The 21,552-nt window shown below is 35.0% G+C and overlaps 1 protein-coding gene across 3 annotated transcripts in view; it reads left to right on the forward strand.

The window, feature by feature from the left end:
- Window positions 1-21,552, forward strand: part of VPS13A (vacuolar protein sorting 13 homolog A) — a 119,986-nt gene that overhangs the window by 86,759 nt on the left and 11,675 nt on the right. For 2 of the 3 annotated variants that reach the window (XM_082783483.1, XM_082783482.1), the window contains exons 57-68: window positions 564-645; window positions 1,999-2,068; window positions 2,596-2,701; window positions 4,908-5,021; window positions 6,837-6,982; window positions 7,097-7,178; window positions 7,797-7,910; window positions 8,359-8,434; window positions 8,529-8,692; window positions 9,045-9,090; window positions 9,351-9,474; window positions 11,700-11,814. In XM_082783483.1, coding sequence (XP_082639609.1) covers window positions 564-645; window positions 1,999-2,068; window positions 2,596-2,701; window positions 4,908-5,021; window positions 6,837-6,982; window positions 7,097-7,178; window positions 7,797-7,910; window positions 8,359-8,434; window positions 8,529-8,692; window positions 9,045-9,090; window positions 9,351-9,474; window positions 11,700-11,814 — 1,239 coding nt within the window. Of the gene's footprint in view, window positions 1-563; window positions 646-1,998; window positions 2,069-2,595; window positions 2,702-4,907; window positions 5,022-6,836; window positions 6,983-7,096; window positions 7,179-7,796; window positions 7,911-8,358; window positions 8,435-8,528; window positions 8,693-9,044; window positions 9,091-9,350; window positions 9,475-11,699; window positions 11,815-13,856; window positions 14,470-21,552 lie in introns of those variants that run through there. The other variant, XM_082783484.1, reaches the window with a different exon arrangement.

The following is a 21,552-nucleotide window of genomic DNA, read 5'->3' on the forward strand; positions in this document are numbered from 1 at the left end:
CAGAGAACAGTGAATTATTTATTAAGAAAAAGTGCCTTTTAAGGAAACTTGGATTTATTTTCAGATTTGTTCGCATTTTTCATTTCTTGAATTTAATTTTGCTCAGTGGCTTCGGCATCAGTGCTTCTCAATCTTTGAAAAGAAATAACTGCTTAAATGCTTCTGAAAAAAAACCACCATAGTCACCTATTACTGTTGAGGAAAACGTTACTGTTCATATTCCATGCTTTTTCCTGCTCTTATTTATGACCAACTAAAAATCAGGTATAATTTGCTATTTTCTGCAAATTACATGTTCAAGTTTTTAAAACAAATCCTTTGTAACAATTTTGTGAACCACTTGTAACCACCAACTGGGAGAAACTTTTCTAGACTATTTGGATTGGATAGTTTCATTTTGAAAACTGAGATATTGTGAACCTTAGTAGTCGCTTTTTTCCTGCTTTTGAATTGGTGGAATGCTACAGGTAATGCTCATAATTCTTGTGTTTTTCCTACTTGTGAAATATTTAACTACTGAAAAGCTAACATGCTACACCTTGTCCTGTCCTTACCCCTATTAGATACAAAACCAGATTCCTGGAGCCATATTTCCCTTTGTGTTCTATCCTATTAAACCTCCAAAGTCCATCACCTTGGATTCAGGTTTGTTGTTCTAGCTTAACGTAATCTTTACTAATAAAATTACAAGATAGCTTGCTTTTAATGAAGTGAACCTTGCCACTTTTATCAGATGAAGACCATTCGTGCTTACTGACTACACAGAACACACATACTAATTCTAGAGACAGGGAGGTAATTTGGTTTTCTCTGTATCTTCTTTGTAGAGAAAATTACCATCTAAACAGCAATTAGAATAAACAAACAAAAACAACAACAAAACATTTTATCCATTGATACCATACCTTTTAAGCACATCTTTCTGACAAACCAGTTCATTGCTCTTGGAGATTTTAAGGTGTAAGTTAAATTTATTTTGAGTTTAAAATGGGCTTTTAGCAGTTGGATTCAGACCACAACTAAAGCTGAGAGCTGACCATCTTAGGAGGAGAGTTCCCTGATGAAAATAAGAAATGTTCAAAACTTTGCTAGACTTGATGATTGTGAATCTGTTGCATGGTTTCTGTATTACTTATGTTTGAAGTTCAGAAACAGGATTTTTAATAATCACTTTTAATCTTCAGTGGCCAAAACTTACCCTACTGCCTAAAATAAGTTGTTCATAGTAATCATGTTGTTTAAAAAGCATGCTTTTTTGCTTGCATACAATACATGACTAGCGACTTACCTGAATAAGAAAAGAAATGTGCTAATACCAGTCTGGACTCAGAATTGCTATGCGATGCACCATCTCCTTAGATGGCAAAGTATATTTTGTGTGTCTTGTTTATAACCTACCCGGTTCTCCATGGAATGGAGTATAGACCTCAAAGTCAGTGTACAATGTGGGGAACTGCAGTCTTACATTAACTTACTTAGGGCAAAGTCACTTGGAAGATCAGCATAATGTCAAGAGAGATTCTGAGTTGAAATACAAGAATTTGAAATATAAAGAATACTATATAGCTTCTTTTCAGAAGCTATTAAAATGGCAGGTTTTTATCCTGAATATGATCAATTTTAAGCTAGAGTTCATAAAGCTGAAGATTTTTTTTTATTATTTTTTATTTTTGTATTGGTCTTTGAAGAATTTTTTTACAAGACTAGGGAAATTATATGTCTAAGATTATATCATGATTAATTTGCATTTAGATGGTACATTTTCAGAGATAACTGAATTAGGATTTTGATACTCCATTTCACCCTTGTCTTCCTATTCCTTCCTGTTCCTGCTCTTTTCAGTGATTTATTTGTTTGCCAGACACATCCATTATATAATCCTACTCCATAGGATTGAAAAAATCCTGAACACATATGACATTTTCATATTAAAAACATAAAGGTATGTCGATCATAGAAAGATCTGTGCTGATCTGTTTTTATTTTACAACTTCATAGCACCAAAACCATTTACCGATGTCAGTATTGTTATGAGAACTGCAGGACATTCACAAATATCTCATATTAAGTAAGTATTTTGACATATTCCATCTTTTTGCCATTGATTATGTTTAATCAAGCTTTAAAATTAAAATCAATTAGGGGCAAACATAATGCAAGATAATTTTACACCAAATCATACTGGTAAAGATAAGAGCTCTTCAGAAAGAGACGTGAAAATGCAGCCCTCTTTATTAACCACAGAACTGCAGAGTAATGAAGAATTTTCAATTCTTCTAATGAAGATTTTTAGTCTTTTCCTCATTTGGTAAAAACAAGCAAACAAATAATAATAATAATAAACTCTACAGGACAGTGTTACATGCTGCTAATTTATTGAAATTATTCTGGATACAGGAAATACATTTGCCTTAGAGCACTGTAGGAAACCTTTTGACCAATAATGACAAATTCCTTAAAAAAATCTGAAGTTCATAAGTAAGTGATATAAGTATCCTGTATGATTACATTTTGTAGTTCAACTCATTTCATAATCTAAAGTATTACATCTGTTTTTAAAAACAATTCAATAATATTTTTTTGATTTTTGTGTAGGTACTTCAAAGTCCTGATTCAAGAGATGGATCTCAGATTAGATCTTGGTTTCCTCTATGCACTGGTTGAATTCTTTACACAGACTGATGTACCAAATGGCCAACAGGTAGAAACCTTCTGTTTGAAGATTAATAGATTTTTAATATGTAATTATTCAACTTGTATTTTAAAACAGAATCAACAGGAACAAGTATACAAAGCACAAAAACTTGATGTTCTGTGTCCATGGTACTGGTTAAGTGTTGTGCCTGGGACTAATATGAAGATATGATATTTTCAAGAGTTACTGTTTCCTGAGGCAAATAGTAAAGTCTTTTCTTTATCTTTGTGTTGCATGCTATGCAAAGAAGGCTTTAACATCTTCTGAAAAGAGTAAAAGTAGTAATGATGTATGTAGAGTATTGGGTCTTACTAATGCCTGGAAGATTAGTTCATTAAGGACCCAGGTCAGGAGAGAAGTTAAAATAATAATACTCTTTTCATTAACCCATTTTATTTTAAAAAACAATATGTGAAAATATTGGCCAGGATATCAGTAAAACTTATCTGCTCATCAGAGCAAGAGAATGTAAGAGGAATAGAGAGACAGGTTATTCAAAAAAGTGAAAGTGTCTTCAGCAATTTTATGCAAGATTGTTAAGTTGTTAGATGATGCAGTTGACGTGTTTCCACTAAGCTGAAAGGAGAGGGCAGTGGGAGAGAACAGAGGGGGAACACAAGAAGTTCATACTGAAGAAGAGTAGAAAAAGAAAGTATGAGACATAAGGTGGTTTCCTTGGGGATTAATAAGGAAAACCTAAGGTACAAGCAATTAGCAACAGAGGAGGCAGAACGTTACAGACTTGCCAAAGAAACCAACCAACCAACCAAACAAAAAGTGATTAGCTGTATACAAAGCATATATGGTATGTGTTGAGCAAGCATTTCCTGGTAAGAATATTGAAATTTGCATGTCAGCATGTAATAATAAATGATTTAGTAAAAAGTGTGATGGTTATTCTCTGTATTTTTAAAATACATATATGCTGATAAATTATAAGGAGGTGAGAAATCAGTTTCTGGAATTGCGTTTCAAGCAAGATAGCAAACTTGTTAGAATTTAAAAAGCTAATGTCAAGGAAAAAATCTTGTAAGACTTACCTGCTATTGGTTATGGTTCGGTAGATATTTTCATCTAAGTAAAGTTGCCACTCTTACATGGTATAATGTGCTAAATATGTCCTAACCTTCCTAACTTCAAATGTGTGGATTTCTCTATTTTGATCTTTAAATGAAGATTCTAATTTTGGTGGGATGTTTGTATGTAAAGGAAAACTAAATGTATTGTCCAGTTGACACAACACTTGCGTGGTTCCCTTGAGTTTGGGGTTATCAGGTACTGGTTAATTCTTCCCACTCATGCTGTCTTTCCTGTGGCCTTCCTTTGAAACCTGTGGGGTTCCTTGCAGAGATCTAATGACACCACAATTTTGGGAAGACTTACAAAATATATTAATTGCTTATTTACCTAGAAAATCTGTTGTTTATATCTTGGTTGTGACTGAAATTTTTAAGTGAAATGTTAAATATGAATAGGAGCCTCTCTAGTGAGAGGCATTTTAACTTTAAATCACGATCTAAACACACATTAGTATTCAGCTGTTCTACTGTTTAGCTTGTTAAAGTAGCAAAGTCTTGGCTGGTTTACTGTTCAGGAGGGACATACCACAATATTTTTAGTTAAAACTTTATTTATTTTGCTGGTTAAGTCTTTTCTGAATATTACTTGAGAATTTTGTATTTTAAAACATTTTTTTTTAATTTATTTGGCCAGTTCTGCAAAAAATATTGTTAAAGAAACCTGTCTTTTGAAGGAGAAAAGCAGAAAGGCTAGATGGAGGTAATCTGAGAATATGTACGTGTCTAGTTTCTGTGTAACAGAAACTTATCTCTAGTCTAGATTTTTGTAGTTTAAAACCTACTTGCTGTATGATCAAAAGGGTATATATGTGTGCCTTTGTCACAGAGTAGATAAAATTTGTCCGAAACTCCACTTCAAAATATTTGGTATTTGAACTTCCTTTTTTTTTCTTCTAGAAAATAGGTGGGTTTTGGATTCTTTTTATACATATATTTCCTTTTCTTCATACAAATAAAGACAGCAAAAACTAATTAAAATTCCTCTGAAATGTCAACTCTAGTTAGAAAACTAGAATCGGGAGAGTGAAAGTGCTATTAGTCAATATATTGCATCTCAATGGCACACGTTAGATTAGCAAGTTTAATGTGCTCTAAATTTGAAAGTAATATGTTTTTTGAAAATGCATTCACAGCTAGAACTTTTCAAAAAGGATGTGGAATCTCTTCAAGAAGAACTGATGAGTGTGTCATCAATGGATACATCACAAATCAGCTTGTATGAGTACTTCCATATCTCTTCAATTAAGGTATAACTTTTTCATAGTACTGTCTATGCTTGCTCTCTAACTGAAGGATTTTTATCTCCTGTAAAATAGTAGATAGTAGGAAGTTAGAAAATGTAGAGATAATTAAAAATAAAACGGAAAAATAGTTTTACTGTCATTGCTAATTTATCTGGGGTTTACATTATGGAAACACTTCTTAAATATTAAAGACTTCATTATTTCCTTCCTATCCACAACATTCCTCTCAAACAGTAATTCTTTTTTGTTATTTATCCTTTCAAAATGCTGCAGCTCTTAAGTCCAGATAGCGCATAGTGCATTGGGGAACAATATCATTTCTGAAAAAGAGAAACTAACAAAACACGACAATGTACAATCACCATTACTGTGCACTGTTTTCTTTATCATTACTAACCTGTGAAGAGCAGTTTTGTATTTTGACTGCAGTAAAGTTGTCTTTTGGCCATTTCCCTGTTCCCATAAATATACAGGCACAGCCACTGAACAGTGTATACGTACTTAACATGGAAACAGCAGCCTGTTTGCTTGTATCTCTTACATATTTTTTGCTTATGGGTCTTTTTTTTTGCTTATTGCTTAGCTGACTTTGTTAAAATTTTAAGCACTTTGCAGGCCTTGTAAGAATTCCTATTAAGACATTTTCCCCTCCATCCCATGGGAAATAGATCAAAGAAAGGTTTGAGTTTTGTCTTTTTACAGTATTGGGTGGGATGTTAGAAATGTTCTGCTATTAAAACAGATAATTCTAGGTAATACTGGGCTAGCCATGAAAACAACATAGCCTAACTCATTCTACGTATATTTAGTAGCTGCTTCAGTGCATCTTCATTTAGGGGCTATGTCTCCAATTGATATAGCACAAAAAAAAATTAGGACTTGACAAAATAAAGTATCCTTTATGTTTTAAGATAACAAAATGAAAAAACCTTACTTCTGAATTTTGCAAGAAAAAATATGTGGAAGAGATAGAATAGAATAGGTTTCAGGTTTTAATAAAAGCTAGTTTTTAACAGTTATGAAGTCACAATAAAGTTGTGAATTGTGACAATGATTCTGCAAGACAAGAGCTACCTATAATAGAAGCAAGCTATAGTTAAGGTCTGTTACGCCATAAACTTAATGAATGGCATGTGGCATTGTCCTCAGAATCAGGAACAGGCATAACCTCTTTTTATCAGATTTGGAAAGCTACAGTTGGCATTATAGAGCCCTAACAGTAAATTTCCTGAACATTTTTTCTGTATATAAGAGTGTCACTTTAATTTCTGTGAAATAAATACTTTGATTACTTCAGGTCTGCACTATTTTTTGTTGTGTGTACTTTTCAGTTCTTGTTTATTACCTGCAAAATTTGCATAATTACTTGTCTTCAGGGTTTTGTTTCTTATTCCTGCTTGGGCACAATGCTATGTTATCATATTTAGTCTGCTTTGATACTGTGTATTAGTTAGAGAAACAAAATGCTTTGGAAACAAGCTAATAAACTATAGCTAAAAGATTCTGGAAGAATTCTGGAAGATTCTGAAAATACGAGTAAGCAATTTAGAGTTCCTATTTTCGTAAAGGTATTTAAGTTATTCAAATGGCCTTTAAATTTCAGTGTTTTTTTTTTAAACCCTAAATGGTGTGTATATATTCTCTGTTATGAAGTCAATATGATTTCAGTCAAGATTAGAAATGCCATATCTCAATGTAGATCATATAAAAGATATGCTGTATCTCATATAGATCATTAAAAAGATTATAAAGCTAAAAATATGATACTTTTAATAAAAACAGTCATGTTATTTCCCAATCTTGTTTTTTATTGTTTAGTTACACTTAAGCTTTTCACTCAGTACCGGTGGCGAAGATAGTAACAAAGAAGAAAGAAAGAATGAATTGATACCACTTCAATCCTTGAATCTCCTTCTGAAGAGTATAGGTGCGACCCTCACAGATGTACAAGATGTTGTCTTCAAGTAGGTTAAAAATATAATTCTAATGACTGCTTCCAAAAAACAATTCAGTATTGCCAATGATAGATTTTATTTCACTCTAAATAATATGGATATTTTGTTTGATTATTTTTTTAGGTTGGCATTCTTTGAACTCAATTATCACTTCTGTACTACACAACAGCTCCAATCAGCAGTATTAAGGCATTATTCAAAACAGGTTGGAATAAATAAATTTTGGTATTTCAGTAAACTTACATCTTCAAAGTGCTACTGTGTACTTTGGTTTTATGAAAATCAATAAAATTACTTTCAGCCTTCCATGCTTGTACACAGGTTAAATACATATGAAACATAAAAACTTGTTACTCATTCATGCAATTCTACTGCCTTTATTCTGGGGTCAAATAACTACAGGAAGAGTGGTGTGAGTAACAAAACAACTTAGAGGGATTGATAGTGGAAGCAAACACAATGCAGCTCTGATGTACTTTTAATTTTTTATAGTCATAATCAACAAAGTTCTCTCAATACCCAGAAACAGACCAAATTTTGTTCAATAGCTGTGTAAAGTGAGAGAAATCTGGGTGATGTGCATGCTTTGTAAAATCTCAAGAGACTTAATCTCAGTTATTTACTTGGAAGCACTAGAATTTGATTAAATACTATTTTCTTTCTGTATAATCATTTTTAATAAAACTATATGTACTTTTTACAAGTGTTGAATTTTTCATATTAAAGTCATCTTTATTACTGTTTTATTTTGAGTGAACTGTACTGCCTTAATGGCTTTAGTGTGATTTGAAACATTTTTACTGAATACCTATTTTTATTTTAGGCTATTAAGCAGATGTATGTGCTTATTCTTGGCCTTGATGTATTGGGTAATCCATTTGGATTTATAAGAGACTTGTCTGAAGGAGTAGAAGCATTCTTCTATGAACCTTACCAGGTAAAAATCTCTGGCTTACTGTGAAATGTTGCAAAAATGATTAGATGTGAATTATATTGTAAATTTGGATATATTAATAACTTGTTTCATTTTAAATCTATATTTAGAATTGAAAATTCAAAGTGAAAGTGACAGGAAAAGTTACTGGAGTGACATAAAATTTCACTTAATTCATGATTGAGTGGTCCTTACAAATCTTACGCTAGAATAAGTCTGCTTGAATGATTTTGCCTTAAAATAATCAGACTTCCATGAATGAATTAGTATATTAAAGTAGGCTTTCTTTCTCATATGGGAGCTCTAGTGGGTGATTTCACACTTTCAGACTTGCTCTCCTGCTCTCTTTGAGTATATATAAATTCCAACAAAAACATAATATTTAAAAAATATGTAATATATGCTACTTGAAACTTAATCTAAATGCATCTTTTTTCTTCCCCTGCCTCAGGGAGCCATCCAGGGTCCTGAAGAATTTGTAGAAGGAATGGCACTAGGACTTAAAGCTCTAGTAGGGGGAGCTGTTGGTAGGTTTCAGAATAATCATAGTAGTATACTTATTAGTAAGTAATATAGGTGAGTATTTGTAAATTGCATTGGGATTGTTTTGTTTTCTAATAGGTGGATTAGCTGGTGCTGCTTCAAGAATCACTGGTGCTATGGCAAAAGGAGTAGCTGCAATAACTATGGATGAGGATTATCAGCAGAAAAGGAGAGAAGCCATGAATAAACAGCCCACTGGTCTGAGAGAGGGTATCACTCGTGGAGGAAAAGGATTAGTTTCTGTAAGGAGAATAAAAATGATAAAAAGACTAATGGATTTTGTGCAGGCAAAAAGTAACAAATGTAAAGTCTGCTGTAGTAACTGGAGAGTTGTTCCTCTAATTTTAACACTATTTTTGCCAATAAGTGGCCATATTTGAGTGGTAGCTTTAAAGAAAAATACATGAGAATTGGAGAAAGTAGGAATTGCAAAGCAGGTGAAATATACATATTCTGTTAACTTGCTGTGGGTTTTAGAATATTCCACTGCAAGTACATTGAGGCTATTCACCAATAAAGTAGTAAGAAATGTATAAGAATGAAAAATATAACATTAAAATATATTTGTTTTCATTCTTCCATTTCTTTTGGTAGGGTTTCGTCAGTGGCATAACAGGAATAGTTACAAAACCAATAAGAGGTAAGTGTAGGTCTTCTGGTAGATTAAATGTTCATATGGTTTCAAATTATTGATATGTGATGAAACGTTGTAAGTTTACCAAGATTTTATGTTTTAATTGATATCTAATTTAAATGTTCACATGAGCTTTTTGTGGAGGAGACTATGTAGTTACATATCAAATAAAAACAAATGCAACTCCTAAGTAAGAAAAAGTTTTGTGGTTTTTTTTGTGTGTTTTTTTTTTTTTCCTAAAAATTTGCTGCGCTTAATCCTTTTAGGAGCTCAGAAAGAAGGAGCAGCTGGTTTTTTCAAAGGTGTTGGAAAAGGCTTAGTGGGAGCAGTAGCTAGACCTACTGGAGGAATCATAGATATGGCAAGCAGCACATTTCAAGGTATCAAAAAGTAAGTAAAATCAGTATGAAGAATGACAGATGGAATGAAACAATAGTGAGAGTACCTTGTGTCTTCGTATCACTTCTCTATAAATCTTCCTAGATCTTTCAACTTTATCATTAATGCAAGTGAGATAGAAGAAAGTCTTGTCCGTATTGTTATTCATATAATAAATAGGCAGCTTGTTTCACTACCCACTGTTGATATTGTTTAAAGCCACAGAATTAAATCTTACGTGTTTTGACCATTGCCAGTGAAACTAGTTTAAAAGCCAAGGCTCCTAGGGGGTGGGCAAAAAGTGAGGAGAGAAACATCACTAGGGCAGCTGACCTAAACCAATCAAAGGGATATTCCATACCATGTGGTGTCACACTCAGCAATAAAAGGTGGAAACAGGAAGAAGAGGGGAGGGGTGGGCTCTCGTTGAGAAGACGTCGGTCCTCCTCTCGAACACCGGCTGCGTGCGTTGAGGCCTTGCTTCAAGGACGTGGTCAATCATCGCTCATTTGTGGGAAGTAGAGAGTAATTTCTTTCCTCTGCACTTCCATATAGCTTTCATTTATTTTGTTTGTTTGTTTTCCTCCCTTTTTCCCCTTTCCCTTTTATTTTCCCCTTAGTTAAGTTGTTTAGTTCATGGTAGTCTTTATTTAATTATTATAATTATTTCCCTTTAATTAAATTATCCTTATCTCAACCCGTGAGTTGTTCTTTGCTTTACTTCTCCCCCTCCTTATCTAAAGGAGGGGGAGTGAGAGAGCGGTTGTGGGGTTTAGCTGCCCAGCACGGTAAAACCACCACAGTTTAGTTTAAAAGTTAAGTTTAGCCAAGGCTTTTAAACTAATTAATCAGATTTCCTTCAGTTCCTGATTTTTTCCCTTTATCTCAAATATGCAGAGAACAAAAGACTTTTCCACTGCACCAAAAGTTAGGTTTTGTATTATTTGTATAACAAAAGGAGAAAACAAGTTCCAAGACTACCAGATTGTGCCAGGATATACTTTCATTGTTGTTCAGACTAAGAGCTCTGACAGAACTGCATATTGAATACTGTAGTAGTCTCACTCCCTTATATCTAACTTTAATAAATCCATTGTTGCAGATTTTCACAGACTGAAATGTGTAACAAAATTGAAAAAAGAGTTTTTGAGAGGTCATTTAGTATCTCCTGCTGATTACACTTGTTAAAGGCCCTGTTCTCAGCGAGCTGTCCCGCTTTTGCTAGCATAAGGTTGCCTTGTGTCTCATAAGTTTTACCCTTTGAACTCTTCACAAGGGAAATGCAAGGAACACATCAGAGCCGAAGTTCTGTAGGGCACAGATGACTTTAACCTTCAAGTTTTTTAGTAGAATACTCAGACATTAATTAACTAAGTGTGCCCTTGCTGCAAAGAAGGCTAACGGTCTCTTGGGCTGCACCACGCAGAGTATTGCCAGCAGGCTGAGGGAGGTGATCCTTCCCCTCTATTCAGCACTGGTAAGACCAAACCTGGAGGATTGTGTCCAGTTCTTGTCTCCTCAGTGGAAGTGAGACATGGACACGCTGGAGAGAGTCAGGGAAGGGCCACAAAGGTGATGAAGACACTGGAGCACCTCTTCTATGAGGAAAGGCCAAGAGAGCTTCAGCCTGAAGAAGAGAGAAGGCTCAGGAGAAGTCTTATCAATGTCTGTAAATTCCTGAAGGGAGGGTACAAAGAGGACAGAGCCAGGCTCTTTTCATTGGTGCCCAGTGACAGGGCAAGAGCTAAGGCAGTGGGCACAAACGAACATGAGAGGTTCTGTCTGAGCATCAGGAAACATTTCTTTACTGTGTAGAGATGGAGCAGCAGCAGAGGTTGCCCAGAGATGTTGTGAAGTCACCCTCCTTAGAGATCTTCAAAAGCTGCCTGGGCAGGGGCCTGGGCTACTTGCTTGAGCAGGAGAGTTGGACCAGATGACGTTTAGAGGTCCTCTCCAACTTCAACCATTATGTGCTTTCATGAATTATTGCAGTTGTGTGCTGCCTTGTGCCATCTAATCTTCTAATAACCATGCTCTGAAATATATTGCATTTCTGAGTAAAGTTTATAATTAATTTATAAAATATTTAGTGTCTATTCATATGTCAAAGTGTATATAGACAACAGTTGCTGTACTAGTACGTAAGTTTATATTTAAAATACTGTAGAGCCTTTGCTAAATGTTAAAGCTTAGTAAAAATATTAATATATAGCTTAATTTTTTTGCTTTTTTCTCAGAGTTGCAGATTCATCAGAAGATGTGGTAAGCCTGCGCCCACCTCGCTTCTTTGGTGAAGATGGAGTTATTAGACCTTACAGATTAAGAGATGGAACCGGAAGTCAAATGTTACAGGTGAAGAAATGGCATAAATTTTAACTCATCATATGTTGAAGTAACTATTTGCAGTATTACCAATTTTTTTAATTCCCTATTTTTAATTTTTTTTTAAATTCCATTACCTAGTAACTCTGTAGTCAAGAAAGATCCATTTAATTGATCCATAGGTTTATAATCACTTTGGTGGCTTAGTTTCTGTGATAGAACTGTTGAGAAAGGAACCATAATTTATGGCAGTGTATCTGTAGAGATTTGTGCAAGATACAGAACAGTTTAAAAGAAGAAAAGGGTTTATATGTATAATTAAAAAGGTTTATGTCTTAATTTTTTTGTTTTTGTAGTGATGATGGTAAACCCAAAATACTGTTTTCATTAATTTTATAATACACATTTTGAATCACAGTTTTGTGTAAAATAGCACATCAAACATACAAAATATTCACGTCATACCCACCAAAACAATGTTAACAATTTTGAAGTAGAATTCACTTTGCATGAGGAACATGCCAAGAAGCAATGTGGACAGCTTTTCTTTAGTTTAGGTTCTACTGAAGCAAATTTGACTCAGATGTCAAAGTGGAAATAATTTCCATTGTTACGCAGCTTACAAAGTTTATATTTTTTCTATGTTTTATATAAAAGTGCACTTTAGAAATACTTAAAGCTAAGAAATAAAAAAGCGTTTAGAAACTGCATGAATGGCCCCTGGGGATGTAAACAAGTTCACAAATTTATTTTTAAATAATTGAAGGATTTGCAGCTTGCGAATGTTAGAAAGGTCATATGGAAATAACCTTTTGGGAGATTTAGATAAGAATTAAGTATCCTGTGGAGAGGATTTTTAGACTGCTTTGCGAATTAACACAGCTTTTTACATGTCCAGTTCTTGTCTGGTTGTTTCTGTTTCATCTGCATCTCATTACTGTATCTTCTTCTCTTGTGGTAGAAGAGGATTGTCCTGTTTGGGTCATCTCAGTTTTGTTTTTCATAACATTCAGTGATTATGTATCAGTAAATTTTGAAAATTTTTGATAATAGTATGCTTCTGCCTTTCTGTTAATGAGTTGGCTTTAACCTCTGCTCTTGAAATCCAGTTTCATATAGAAGTATTACCTTAACCAAAGCATAAACTTAATCGTTGAACTGCATTGCTTTTTCTTTTTCTTAATTTTGTACGTGTTTGCATTTGGGGATTTTTTTTCTGAGAAACCTTTAGAAAATTCTGCAATGACATATGCGATTCCAGTTTTTCTCTGTTGTATGGTTGAGTGCAGTACCATGTCTCATTTATAAATGAGATAACGCATTCCAATTAAGCAATGACTGTCCTATTTTGTGATGGTAGCCACCATTTGAAAGTAACTAAAGTTGAAAAACTGTTTCGTATTAGTTTTCACGACTGACGATTCTATAGCAGAACTACTCTTTAAGAAAAGTTTTGAAAACTCCAAACAGTTCTCCCTGTAGACAGTCAAATCAGAAAATAATAAATTGTGTCACTTTTATTCTGGTAAGATGTATCTGATGTCTTAACATTTGTTAAGACATATTTGACGTCTTAATCCTATTCCTCAAGTGTAATGAGTTTTTTGGTTCTTAATATTTCTGATTCTAGAGATATTTCTTTGTCTTACATTATGCTCAGTGTTACATATCCCCTATGTGAAGCAGTTTTGTTATGGGGAAGTTTTGTTATGGGGAAAAAGAGTAATCCCCCCCCCTTTTATGCTACTTCTTTGCATACAAGTCTGGTGACTGGCCCCATTGCATTTATTGTGTTGTAGTACTTCCAGAAGATTACCAGATTAGATCTAAATAAAATTTCTTTTAGCGACTTTAGATATTGCGTCTGCTAACCAAAATGAATAGACAGTAAAATAGATTTAGTGTGCTTGTACTATGCCCTAAACTAGGATGTCACTGCAGAATTACTGTATTCTTTTATTTTCCTTTAATTACAAAAAATAATAATTAAAAAAAAATAAAAAACAATGTCAGCCAAACAAATCCTTCTAAACTAATACTTCTGCTTTCTTCTTCCCTTGTCATGCTTTCAGAAAAGACAGGCCTACAGGGAATGGACTAAGACTCACAATAGTAGTGATGATGATGACAGTTAGGATAATATGGACTGTAAGATGTACATGGCCTTTGTCGCATTCTTTTGACTGTTCAGTATTAAACGTTGTCACTTTATTTCCTGCTGAGAAATTGGGGATGTCTGGTACTAATATTTTTAAAATTAGGAAAAAGAAAGTTGGGGGGGGGGGGAGGAGAGAGGGAGACAAGTAAAATGTGTAAGTGCTAGACAAAGCAGCAAATATATATATAATATATAACAAATACATACAACAATAAAAAGTCATATCTATACACAACTGGATATTAAGTGAAAATCGTACTGAGTAATATAAAGAAATAATACCATGACTTAGAATTTATTTATAGATATGTTTCTATGAAGTGTATTTAATGTTTTTGCATTTGCAAATTGCCTTTTCCAGTTTTTAGTTATAATTTGCTAGATGGAATGCTTTTAAATGTGTTCAGTAGTACTTTACTGAATTGTACAGTCATGATTGGTATTAAAATGCTGTTTGACTTTAATATTCTATTTATTTCATATTTCAAAACTATTTTGTCTGCTTTTCTTCTTATAAATAAACACATTTAAATTATATCTAAAATGGATTCATCTGTTCTCTTCCAACATTGTTGTTCTTGTTTCCTGAAACTAGATTATGTCAAAACACTAAATGTCTTATGAAATTATTTAAAGATGAAATAAATGTACATGTATTTTGAAAGGGACATTTGTTTTACCACAATTTTTAAATGCTTATGTAGCATTTGGAATCCTTAGATGTATGAAATATAATAGCTTCTTTAGGTATTTTCAATTGTGACCATAAATGATTAGTTCTTAAATTAACATTTTTTTTCATTCATACAACAAAAACTCAAAACCCACCCTAGATCTGAAACTTAGGTACAATCACTGACAGCTTGAGAAAATGCCAGTACTTTTATAAGTCTGTGTGGTAAAATACATGCCACATGCAAAAAGGTTTTGCTTTAGGTAGACATGAAAGAACACTAAATAAAACAATTGAACCATGATGATTCTGTATTGTAAATTCTATAATACCACTAAATTCTACAACATAATTCTTAAAGAAATAAGTAGAGCTAAGTATTTATTCTGTATTCACTGGAAGGCTTGCATAATTTTCTTTTTTGTGGTTTGTTGCTAAGTTTACATTTTGTACTGCATTTCAAGGTTCCTTGCAACAGATATTTATGTATCAGTAAGTAGCATATTAGTATTAACTCTTCAGCTAAATTGGATTAATTAGAACTACTCTAAAGCAAAGGAGCTTTAAAATTATTTCATATTTATCAAAGATGATGTCTTGTCTTTTAGTATGTATTGTCTTCCGGTTCTCAGCATTCCGAAGAAAGAAGTATTAAAACCTCTAAGTCTCATTATTCTGGCTGTATGCCTTCAAAAGCTGATCTCTGGGCAATGAACCAAGAAATATATATATACATGTAATCTCCTAAATAAAAGAAGGGAAATCTCAGTTTCAGAGCTTCTTTAGCTGAAACTACTGATGCTGAAGTTCGCTGCTTACCTTGTGTTGTTAGATAGTTTGTAATAGTGGCATCACAATTGGATGTCATACAGGGGTAGATTAAAGATTGTTTATGGCTGAAGCACTTTGGGAAGGCTTTGGAATATTTTTTATATAAGTGGATATTCAAAATATGTTTGAAGAATGTAGGAAATGATCTTCAATTGTGAAAAGAGGCATGCCATGCCTAAAAGTTGAGGAAATTTTAGGTTTAATTTTCTGAACGGTTACTTTTCTCTTTTTCCTAACTTTACTGCATTTTTAGTACCTTGAATATGTTATATGAAGTTTTCTTTTTGCTTTTTAGCATACTTCTTTACTCTCTAAAATTATGCCTTCTATAGTGACCTGTCTTACAAAACAGTGTATATCAGTTTTATAACAAAACATATTTTTCCTCACTCTAAAACACTGTTAGGTAGAAATGTAGTTGTTTTTTGACTGAAGAAGCATCCTTGAAAAAGCAAGAATTTAATTTATAGAAATGATACACTTTTCCTGTCAAGTTGACCTAGCTTTTTAGCTGTTTAAAAATTACAATTTTACAAATCATTACAGAATATGGAAGTCAAATTTAGCATGAATGGTAGTATTTCTGGGTTAGGTATCACTACTTTAGGTTCTTCTGGATAAGTACCACTGGGATAAAATTCCCCTGGAACAAAGAAGAGTTTCCTTTACTCAGCAAATTGAAAAGTTTTAGAATGTTAGACAGGAGAAAAATAAATAAACAAACAAACACTATTCGGAAAATATGTTCATATACCTTTAATTATTTTGTCTCTTTCGTGGTGTATGGTTGTAGTTTTGAAATGTCTACAGATATATGTCATTCATTTTGTGCAACTTTTTATCTGTTTCTGTCACAAGTAGCCTTCTGTGAATATGTATATTGGGAAAATAAATAATTTGGATTTAGGATAACAAAAATTTGATAATAGAATTTCATTTCGCTATCACGGAACAAAAACCTGTGAAACGTATAATAGCTCACTGTTCATAACTGATGCATTTTAATGCACCAAAGATGAAAACTTCGGAGATCTTTTTTTAAGGGATTTAAAGTAATAGACTGTTGTTGTTGTTATTTTAAAAAACAAAAAGACTAACTCTTGAAGTCTATTTTTTTAACTAAATGTATTTTAATAGTATAATTTTTGGCTGCACAATTTTTTTTATATTCTTTTTCACTGATAAATTGAAGGAGCAGCCTTATGTTGACAGGCCCTGGTTGTCACGGGTGACACCATAATACCTGTTGGAGGAACACCGTAGTAGATCATAGACAGTCCAGAAGATTCCTGGAGTGCCTTGATGATAGCTTCCTTCTCCAAGTGACAGAGGAAACAGTAAGGTATTCTACTGAACCTCACACCCACCAGCAATGAGGAACTTGTTGGGAATGCGGAAGTCTAAGGCAGACTTGGCTGGAGTGATGATGAGATGGTGGAGCTTAGGATCCCAAGGTCAGGAAGGAGGATGAAAAGCAAGCTCACAACCCTGGACATCATGAGAGCAGACTGCCATCTTTAAGGATCTGCTGGGAAGTGTCCTGTGGGATAAGGTCCTGGAGGGAAGAGAGGCCCAAGAAAGGTGGTTAAAATCAAGCATCACCTCTATCAAGCACAAGAGCAGTCCATTCCAACAAACAGGAAGTCAGACGAAATACCAGGAGGCCATCAATGAACAAGTTGCTTCTGACAAAACTCGAACCCAGAAAGGGTACAGAAGGTGGAAGCATGAACAGCTAGCCTGGGAGGAATGCAGACACATTTTCCAAGCATCCAGGGGTGAAATTAGGAAAGCTAAAGCCCAAATGAACTTGAATCTGGCCAGGGATATCAAAGACTACAAGAAGGGCTTCTGTAAGAACACGAGTAGCAAAAGCAAGGCTAGGGAAAATGTGGACACACTTCTGAATGAAGCAGGAGACCTGATTTTACATAAGAAGTGAAAAGACTGAGGAACTGAATACCTTCTTTGCTTCAGTCTTTAATAGCAAGACTGGCCTTCAGGAATCCAAAGTCCCAGAGAGAGAGAGCAGGGCAAGTATTAGAGCAAGGAAGATATGTCTTTGGTGGAGGAGGATCAGATCTGGGAATACTTAAGCAAGCATAAGGCTATGGGCCCTGGTGGGATGCACCTACAAGCGGTGAGAAAGTGAGCAGACTGAGAGTGGCAGTGCAACAATACAATCTGCGGTTGATCATGGTAACTGGGAGAAGTCTGAAGACTGGAGGAAAGCAAATATCTCTCCTGTTTTCAGAAAGGGTAAGAATTACATGGTAAACTGTAATGATGCCAGTCAGCCTCACCTCTCAGTTCCTGTGGAGGTGATGGAACTATCATGGAAACCATTTCTAGGCACGTGAGGGAGAAGGAAATCATCAAGAACAGTCAGCATTGATTCACCAAGGGGAAGATCATGCTTCACCAAACTGATAGTTTCTTTAATGAAAGCATGACCCTGATGGATGAGAGGAGAACAGTGAATATTGCCTTCCTAGACTTCATTGAAGTCTTTGACACAGACCCTGTGTCAAAGAGAGTTTCTCATAGGGGAGATTCTCATAGAGAAGCTCTTGAAGTATGGGCTGGATGAGCAGGTGGGTATAAACCTGGCTGAATGGCTGGGTCCAGAGGATAGTTGTCAGTGGTACAATCTAGTTGGAAGCACAGGTTACAGTGGACTACACCAGGAGTCACTACTGGGTCCAGTTTTGTTTAACATCTTCATTAATGATCTGGACAGAGGGGCACCCTGAGTAAATTCACAGATGACATAAAATGGGGGAGGGGAGGCAGCACTGATTGACCAGAGGGTTGTACTGCCATCTCGAGGGGACCTCAATTGGCTGGAGAAATAGGTTGACAGGAACCTCTAGAAGTTCAACAAAGAGAAGTGGACAGTCTTACACTGGGGGAGGAACAACCTCAGGAACCAGTACATGCTGGGGAACACACAGCTGGAAATGCAGAAAAGGCCCTGTAGGTCCTGGTGGATATCATGTTGAGTGTGAGCCAGCAATGTGTCCTTGCTGCAAAGTTATCCTGGGCTGCACCATGCAGAGTATTGCCAGCAGGCTGAGGGAGGTGATCCTTCCCCTCTATTCAGCACTGGTAAGACCAAACCTGGAGGATTGTGTCCAGTTCTTGTCTCCTCAGTGGAAGTGAGACATGGACACGCTGGAGAGTCCAGGGAAGGGCCACAAAGGTGATGAAGACACTGGAGCACCTCTTCTATGAGGAAAGGCCAAGAGAGCTTCAGCCTGAAGAAGAGAGAAGGCTCAGGAGAAGTCTTATCAATGTCTGTAAATTCCTGAAGGGAGGGTACAAAGAGGACAGAGCCAGGCTCTTTTCACTGGTGCCCAGTGACAGGGCAAGAGCTAAGGCAGTGGGCACAAACGAACATGAGAGGTTCTGTCTGAGCATCAGGAAACATTTCTTTACTGTGTAGAGATGGAGCAGCAGCAGAGGTTGCCCAGAGATGTTGTGAAGTCTCCCTCCTTAGAGATCTTCAAAAGCTGCCTGGGCAGAGTCCTGGGCTACCTGCTCTAGGTGGCCCTACTTGAGCAAGTGTTTAGTTTTACTCTTTTAGTGACTGTCATTGTGGTGACTTGCAATTCATGTGCTTCCCCCTTGCTGAGGTGAAGAATTGTCTGTGCTCTTTATCTTTGATGTTGTCCAGCACATCATTTTTGATCTTTTGTCTTTTTTGTTTTACCAACTGAAGCTCTACAGACTCAAGTTGATAAGGATAGGTATTATAGAAAGTTTCTGGGATCATTTGAAAGACTAGTAATACTTTTCTTGTTAAGTCAGTTACAGAATCTATAGACTTCTGCCAGAAATCACTGATTTTTGTCCTGCTAGTGAATAAGGCTGCAAGAAAGGCTAGTGTCATGCTTACATTCTTAAGTTATTAACAGTTCCACCATGAAATTAATGTAGTTCTTTGTGCTATAGATCAGTGTCTACACAAAAACAAAGTAAATCCAAAACCATTTTAAATTTGGTTTTAATTGCCTTCATAGTTTGAGAATTTGTGAGGGCTTTTCTCAAGTACTGTATAAGAGCTGCTCCCCCAACCGTGCTGCTGTGGATTTAAGCTTATAGAGAAGTTAGTCCTTTATAGCAATTTGTGTATCTTATTATAACATTGGGGGGGGTAGGAGGAGGAGGAGAAGGGAATGTTTGGCTTTCAGTTCAATGTACCTTTTTTGGTCATGAGTTGAGCTTCAGATCAAATAACAGAATGTTGGAGTGGGTTGATCATATGCTTGCTTCTTGGTATTCAAACTTCAATCTGCCAAAAAGAACATCTGAGGAGTAGAAGAAGGTGTGATACTCCTTTCTCTCCTTCCTTCATGTCTCTTAGGCTTAAGTTCACATCAAAATTTAAACATCCATATCCTCTAAAATTGAGATTTTATTTCTTAAATTTACAGTTTTAAGTTCTTTCAAAAATTCAAAATAACTTTTCTTCTTCCTATATCATTCTGAGCTTTACCAGGTTGTATTCATGCATAGTATCTAGTTTTCTTCTCCCCTAGTCGAGTCAGAGTTGTCATTATCCTTCCTCACTTAGAAAGCTTGTGTCTCGGTTAGAGAAAAGAATGGCAACCTTAGCACTGTCACGTGCAACACTTGAATAATATTTCATTGTCATTGCCCATCCCCAAATAGAAGACTTGAAAGATATTTACAGGCTCTTTTGGACTGCAGCTAACACCAGTTATTTAAGATGAATGTGTAAGCTTGTTTGACTTAGTTTCATTTTAGCTTGTAACTGAAACACATATATGTGCTTCATACATATGTATGATAGAAAAGCAAGTAATGACTGGAAGTGTCCCAGGCAAAGTATACACCAACTTGTTATGTGTTAGAGAATGTAGAAAAAGGCAGTCTTTTCCCCTGGCTTCCTGCAGATCCAGTAAGCACTTCAGATGCTACTTATTGAAGAACCTTTGTTGTATTGGCAGGAAATACTAAGAACATCTAGATGTGGTCATCAAAATGAAAGTGTAGATTGGTATGATTTCTCCTTTCAGGGCATCAAAAGAATTCTTCTGGTATTCAGACCAATAATTGGCTGAGATATTCTGCCAGTTTACACAGGCAAACTACAATTGTGTTGTGAAGGAAAAACAAAGTTCTGAAAGAAAGATACTATCCTAATTTTAATTGTCCTACATATCGTGGTCAAAATTTTAACGTTGACCAAAAATGTCTGTTGTTTTGAACAGAAGTGTGCAGAGCTCAGATTTGGTGTTCAGCATGGCTGAATGGAATCTTGAATTTGGCCACTAATAGACAGAAGCCTTAATTTAGTTTTTTATAGGACATTAATTATGCACATTAGGATAATTGAAATGAGAAGATTAATATTAAAGGATTAATATTAGTTCTCATTAATAAAGGATAAGAAGATAATTTTGCATAGCATAAAAATGAATGTTTTATATATGCTATTTTGTCTCTTTTTAACAACTTTTCTCCTTTTTTACACGTTTAAGCTAAATCTAACAAATTACCTAAATTCTGTTTAGAATTAATAACATATTTCTGTGGGGAAGATTGGATATGTAGTAATACCAGGTTAATCTACTGAAAAATAGTAATTCTACAACTTTTTAAATAGTAATTCTACAACTTCGAAAGCAGTTGTCTGATGATTTGAGCTTAGAGATGCATTCAGCATTGTAGTTCCTTGCAGCAACAACAGATTGCTTTCGCAACTCAAACTTTTGGACATCATTCAGTTCCTGACTGATTTTGGCTGGGATAATTTTTTTTCATAGCAGCTGTCTTTGTGCTATCTTTTGGATTTGTGACCAAAACAGTGTTGATAACAGTGAAGTTTTAGCTCTTGTTGAGCAGTACTTATGCAGGATGAAAGCCTTTTCTATTTCTTATGGTGTCCCAACATCAGGTTGGCTGGGGTGCACAAGAAGTTGGTAAGGGGCACAGCTGGTGTACCTGACACAAGCTGACCGGAAATATCCCATACAATGTAAATAATACTAAATAATAATAATAATAATAAAATCTGTGTGAAAGAAGCAGAAGGAGGTATAAGGGAGAAGGATATTATGGTAACTGCCTTCCCTCTCCC

The sequence above is a fragment of the Aythya marila genome (assembly GCF_965140915.1).
Source record: "Aythya marila genome assembly, chromosome: Z".
Classification (NCBI taxonomy): Eukaryota; Metazoa; Chordata; class Aves; order Anseriformes; family Anatidae; genus Aythya; species Aythya marila.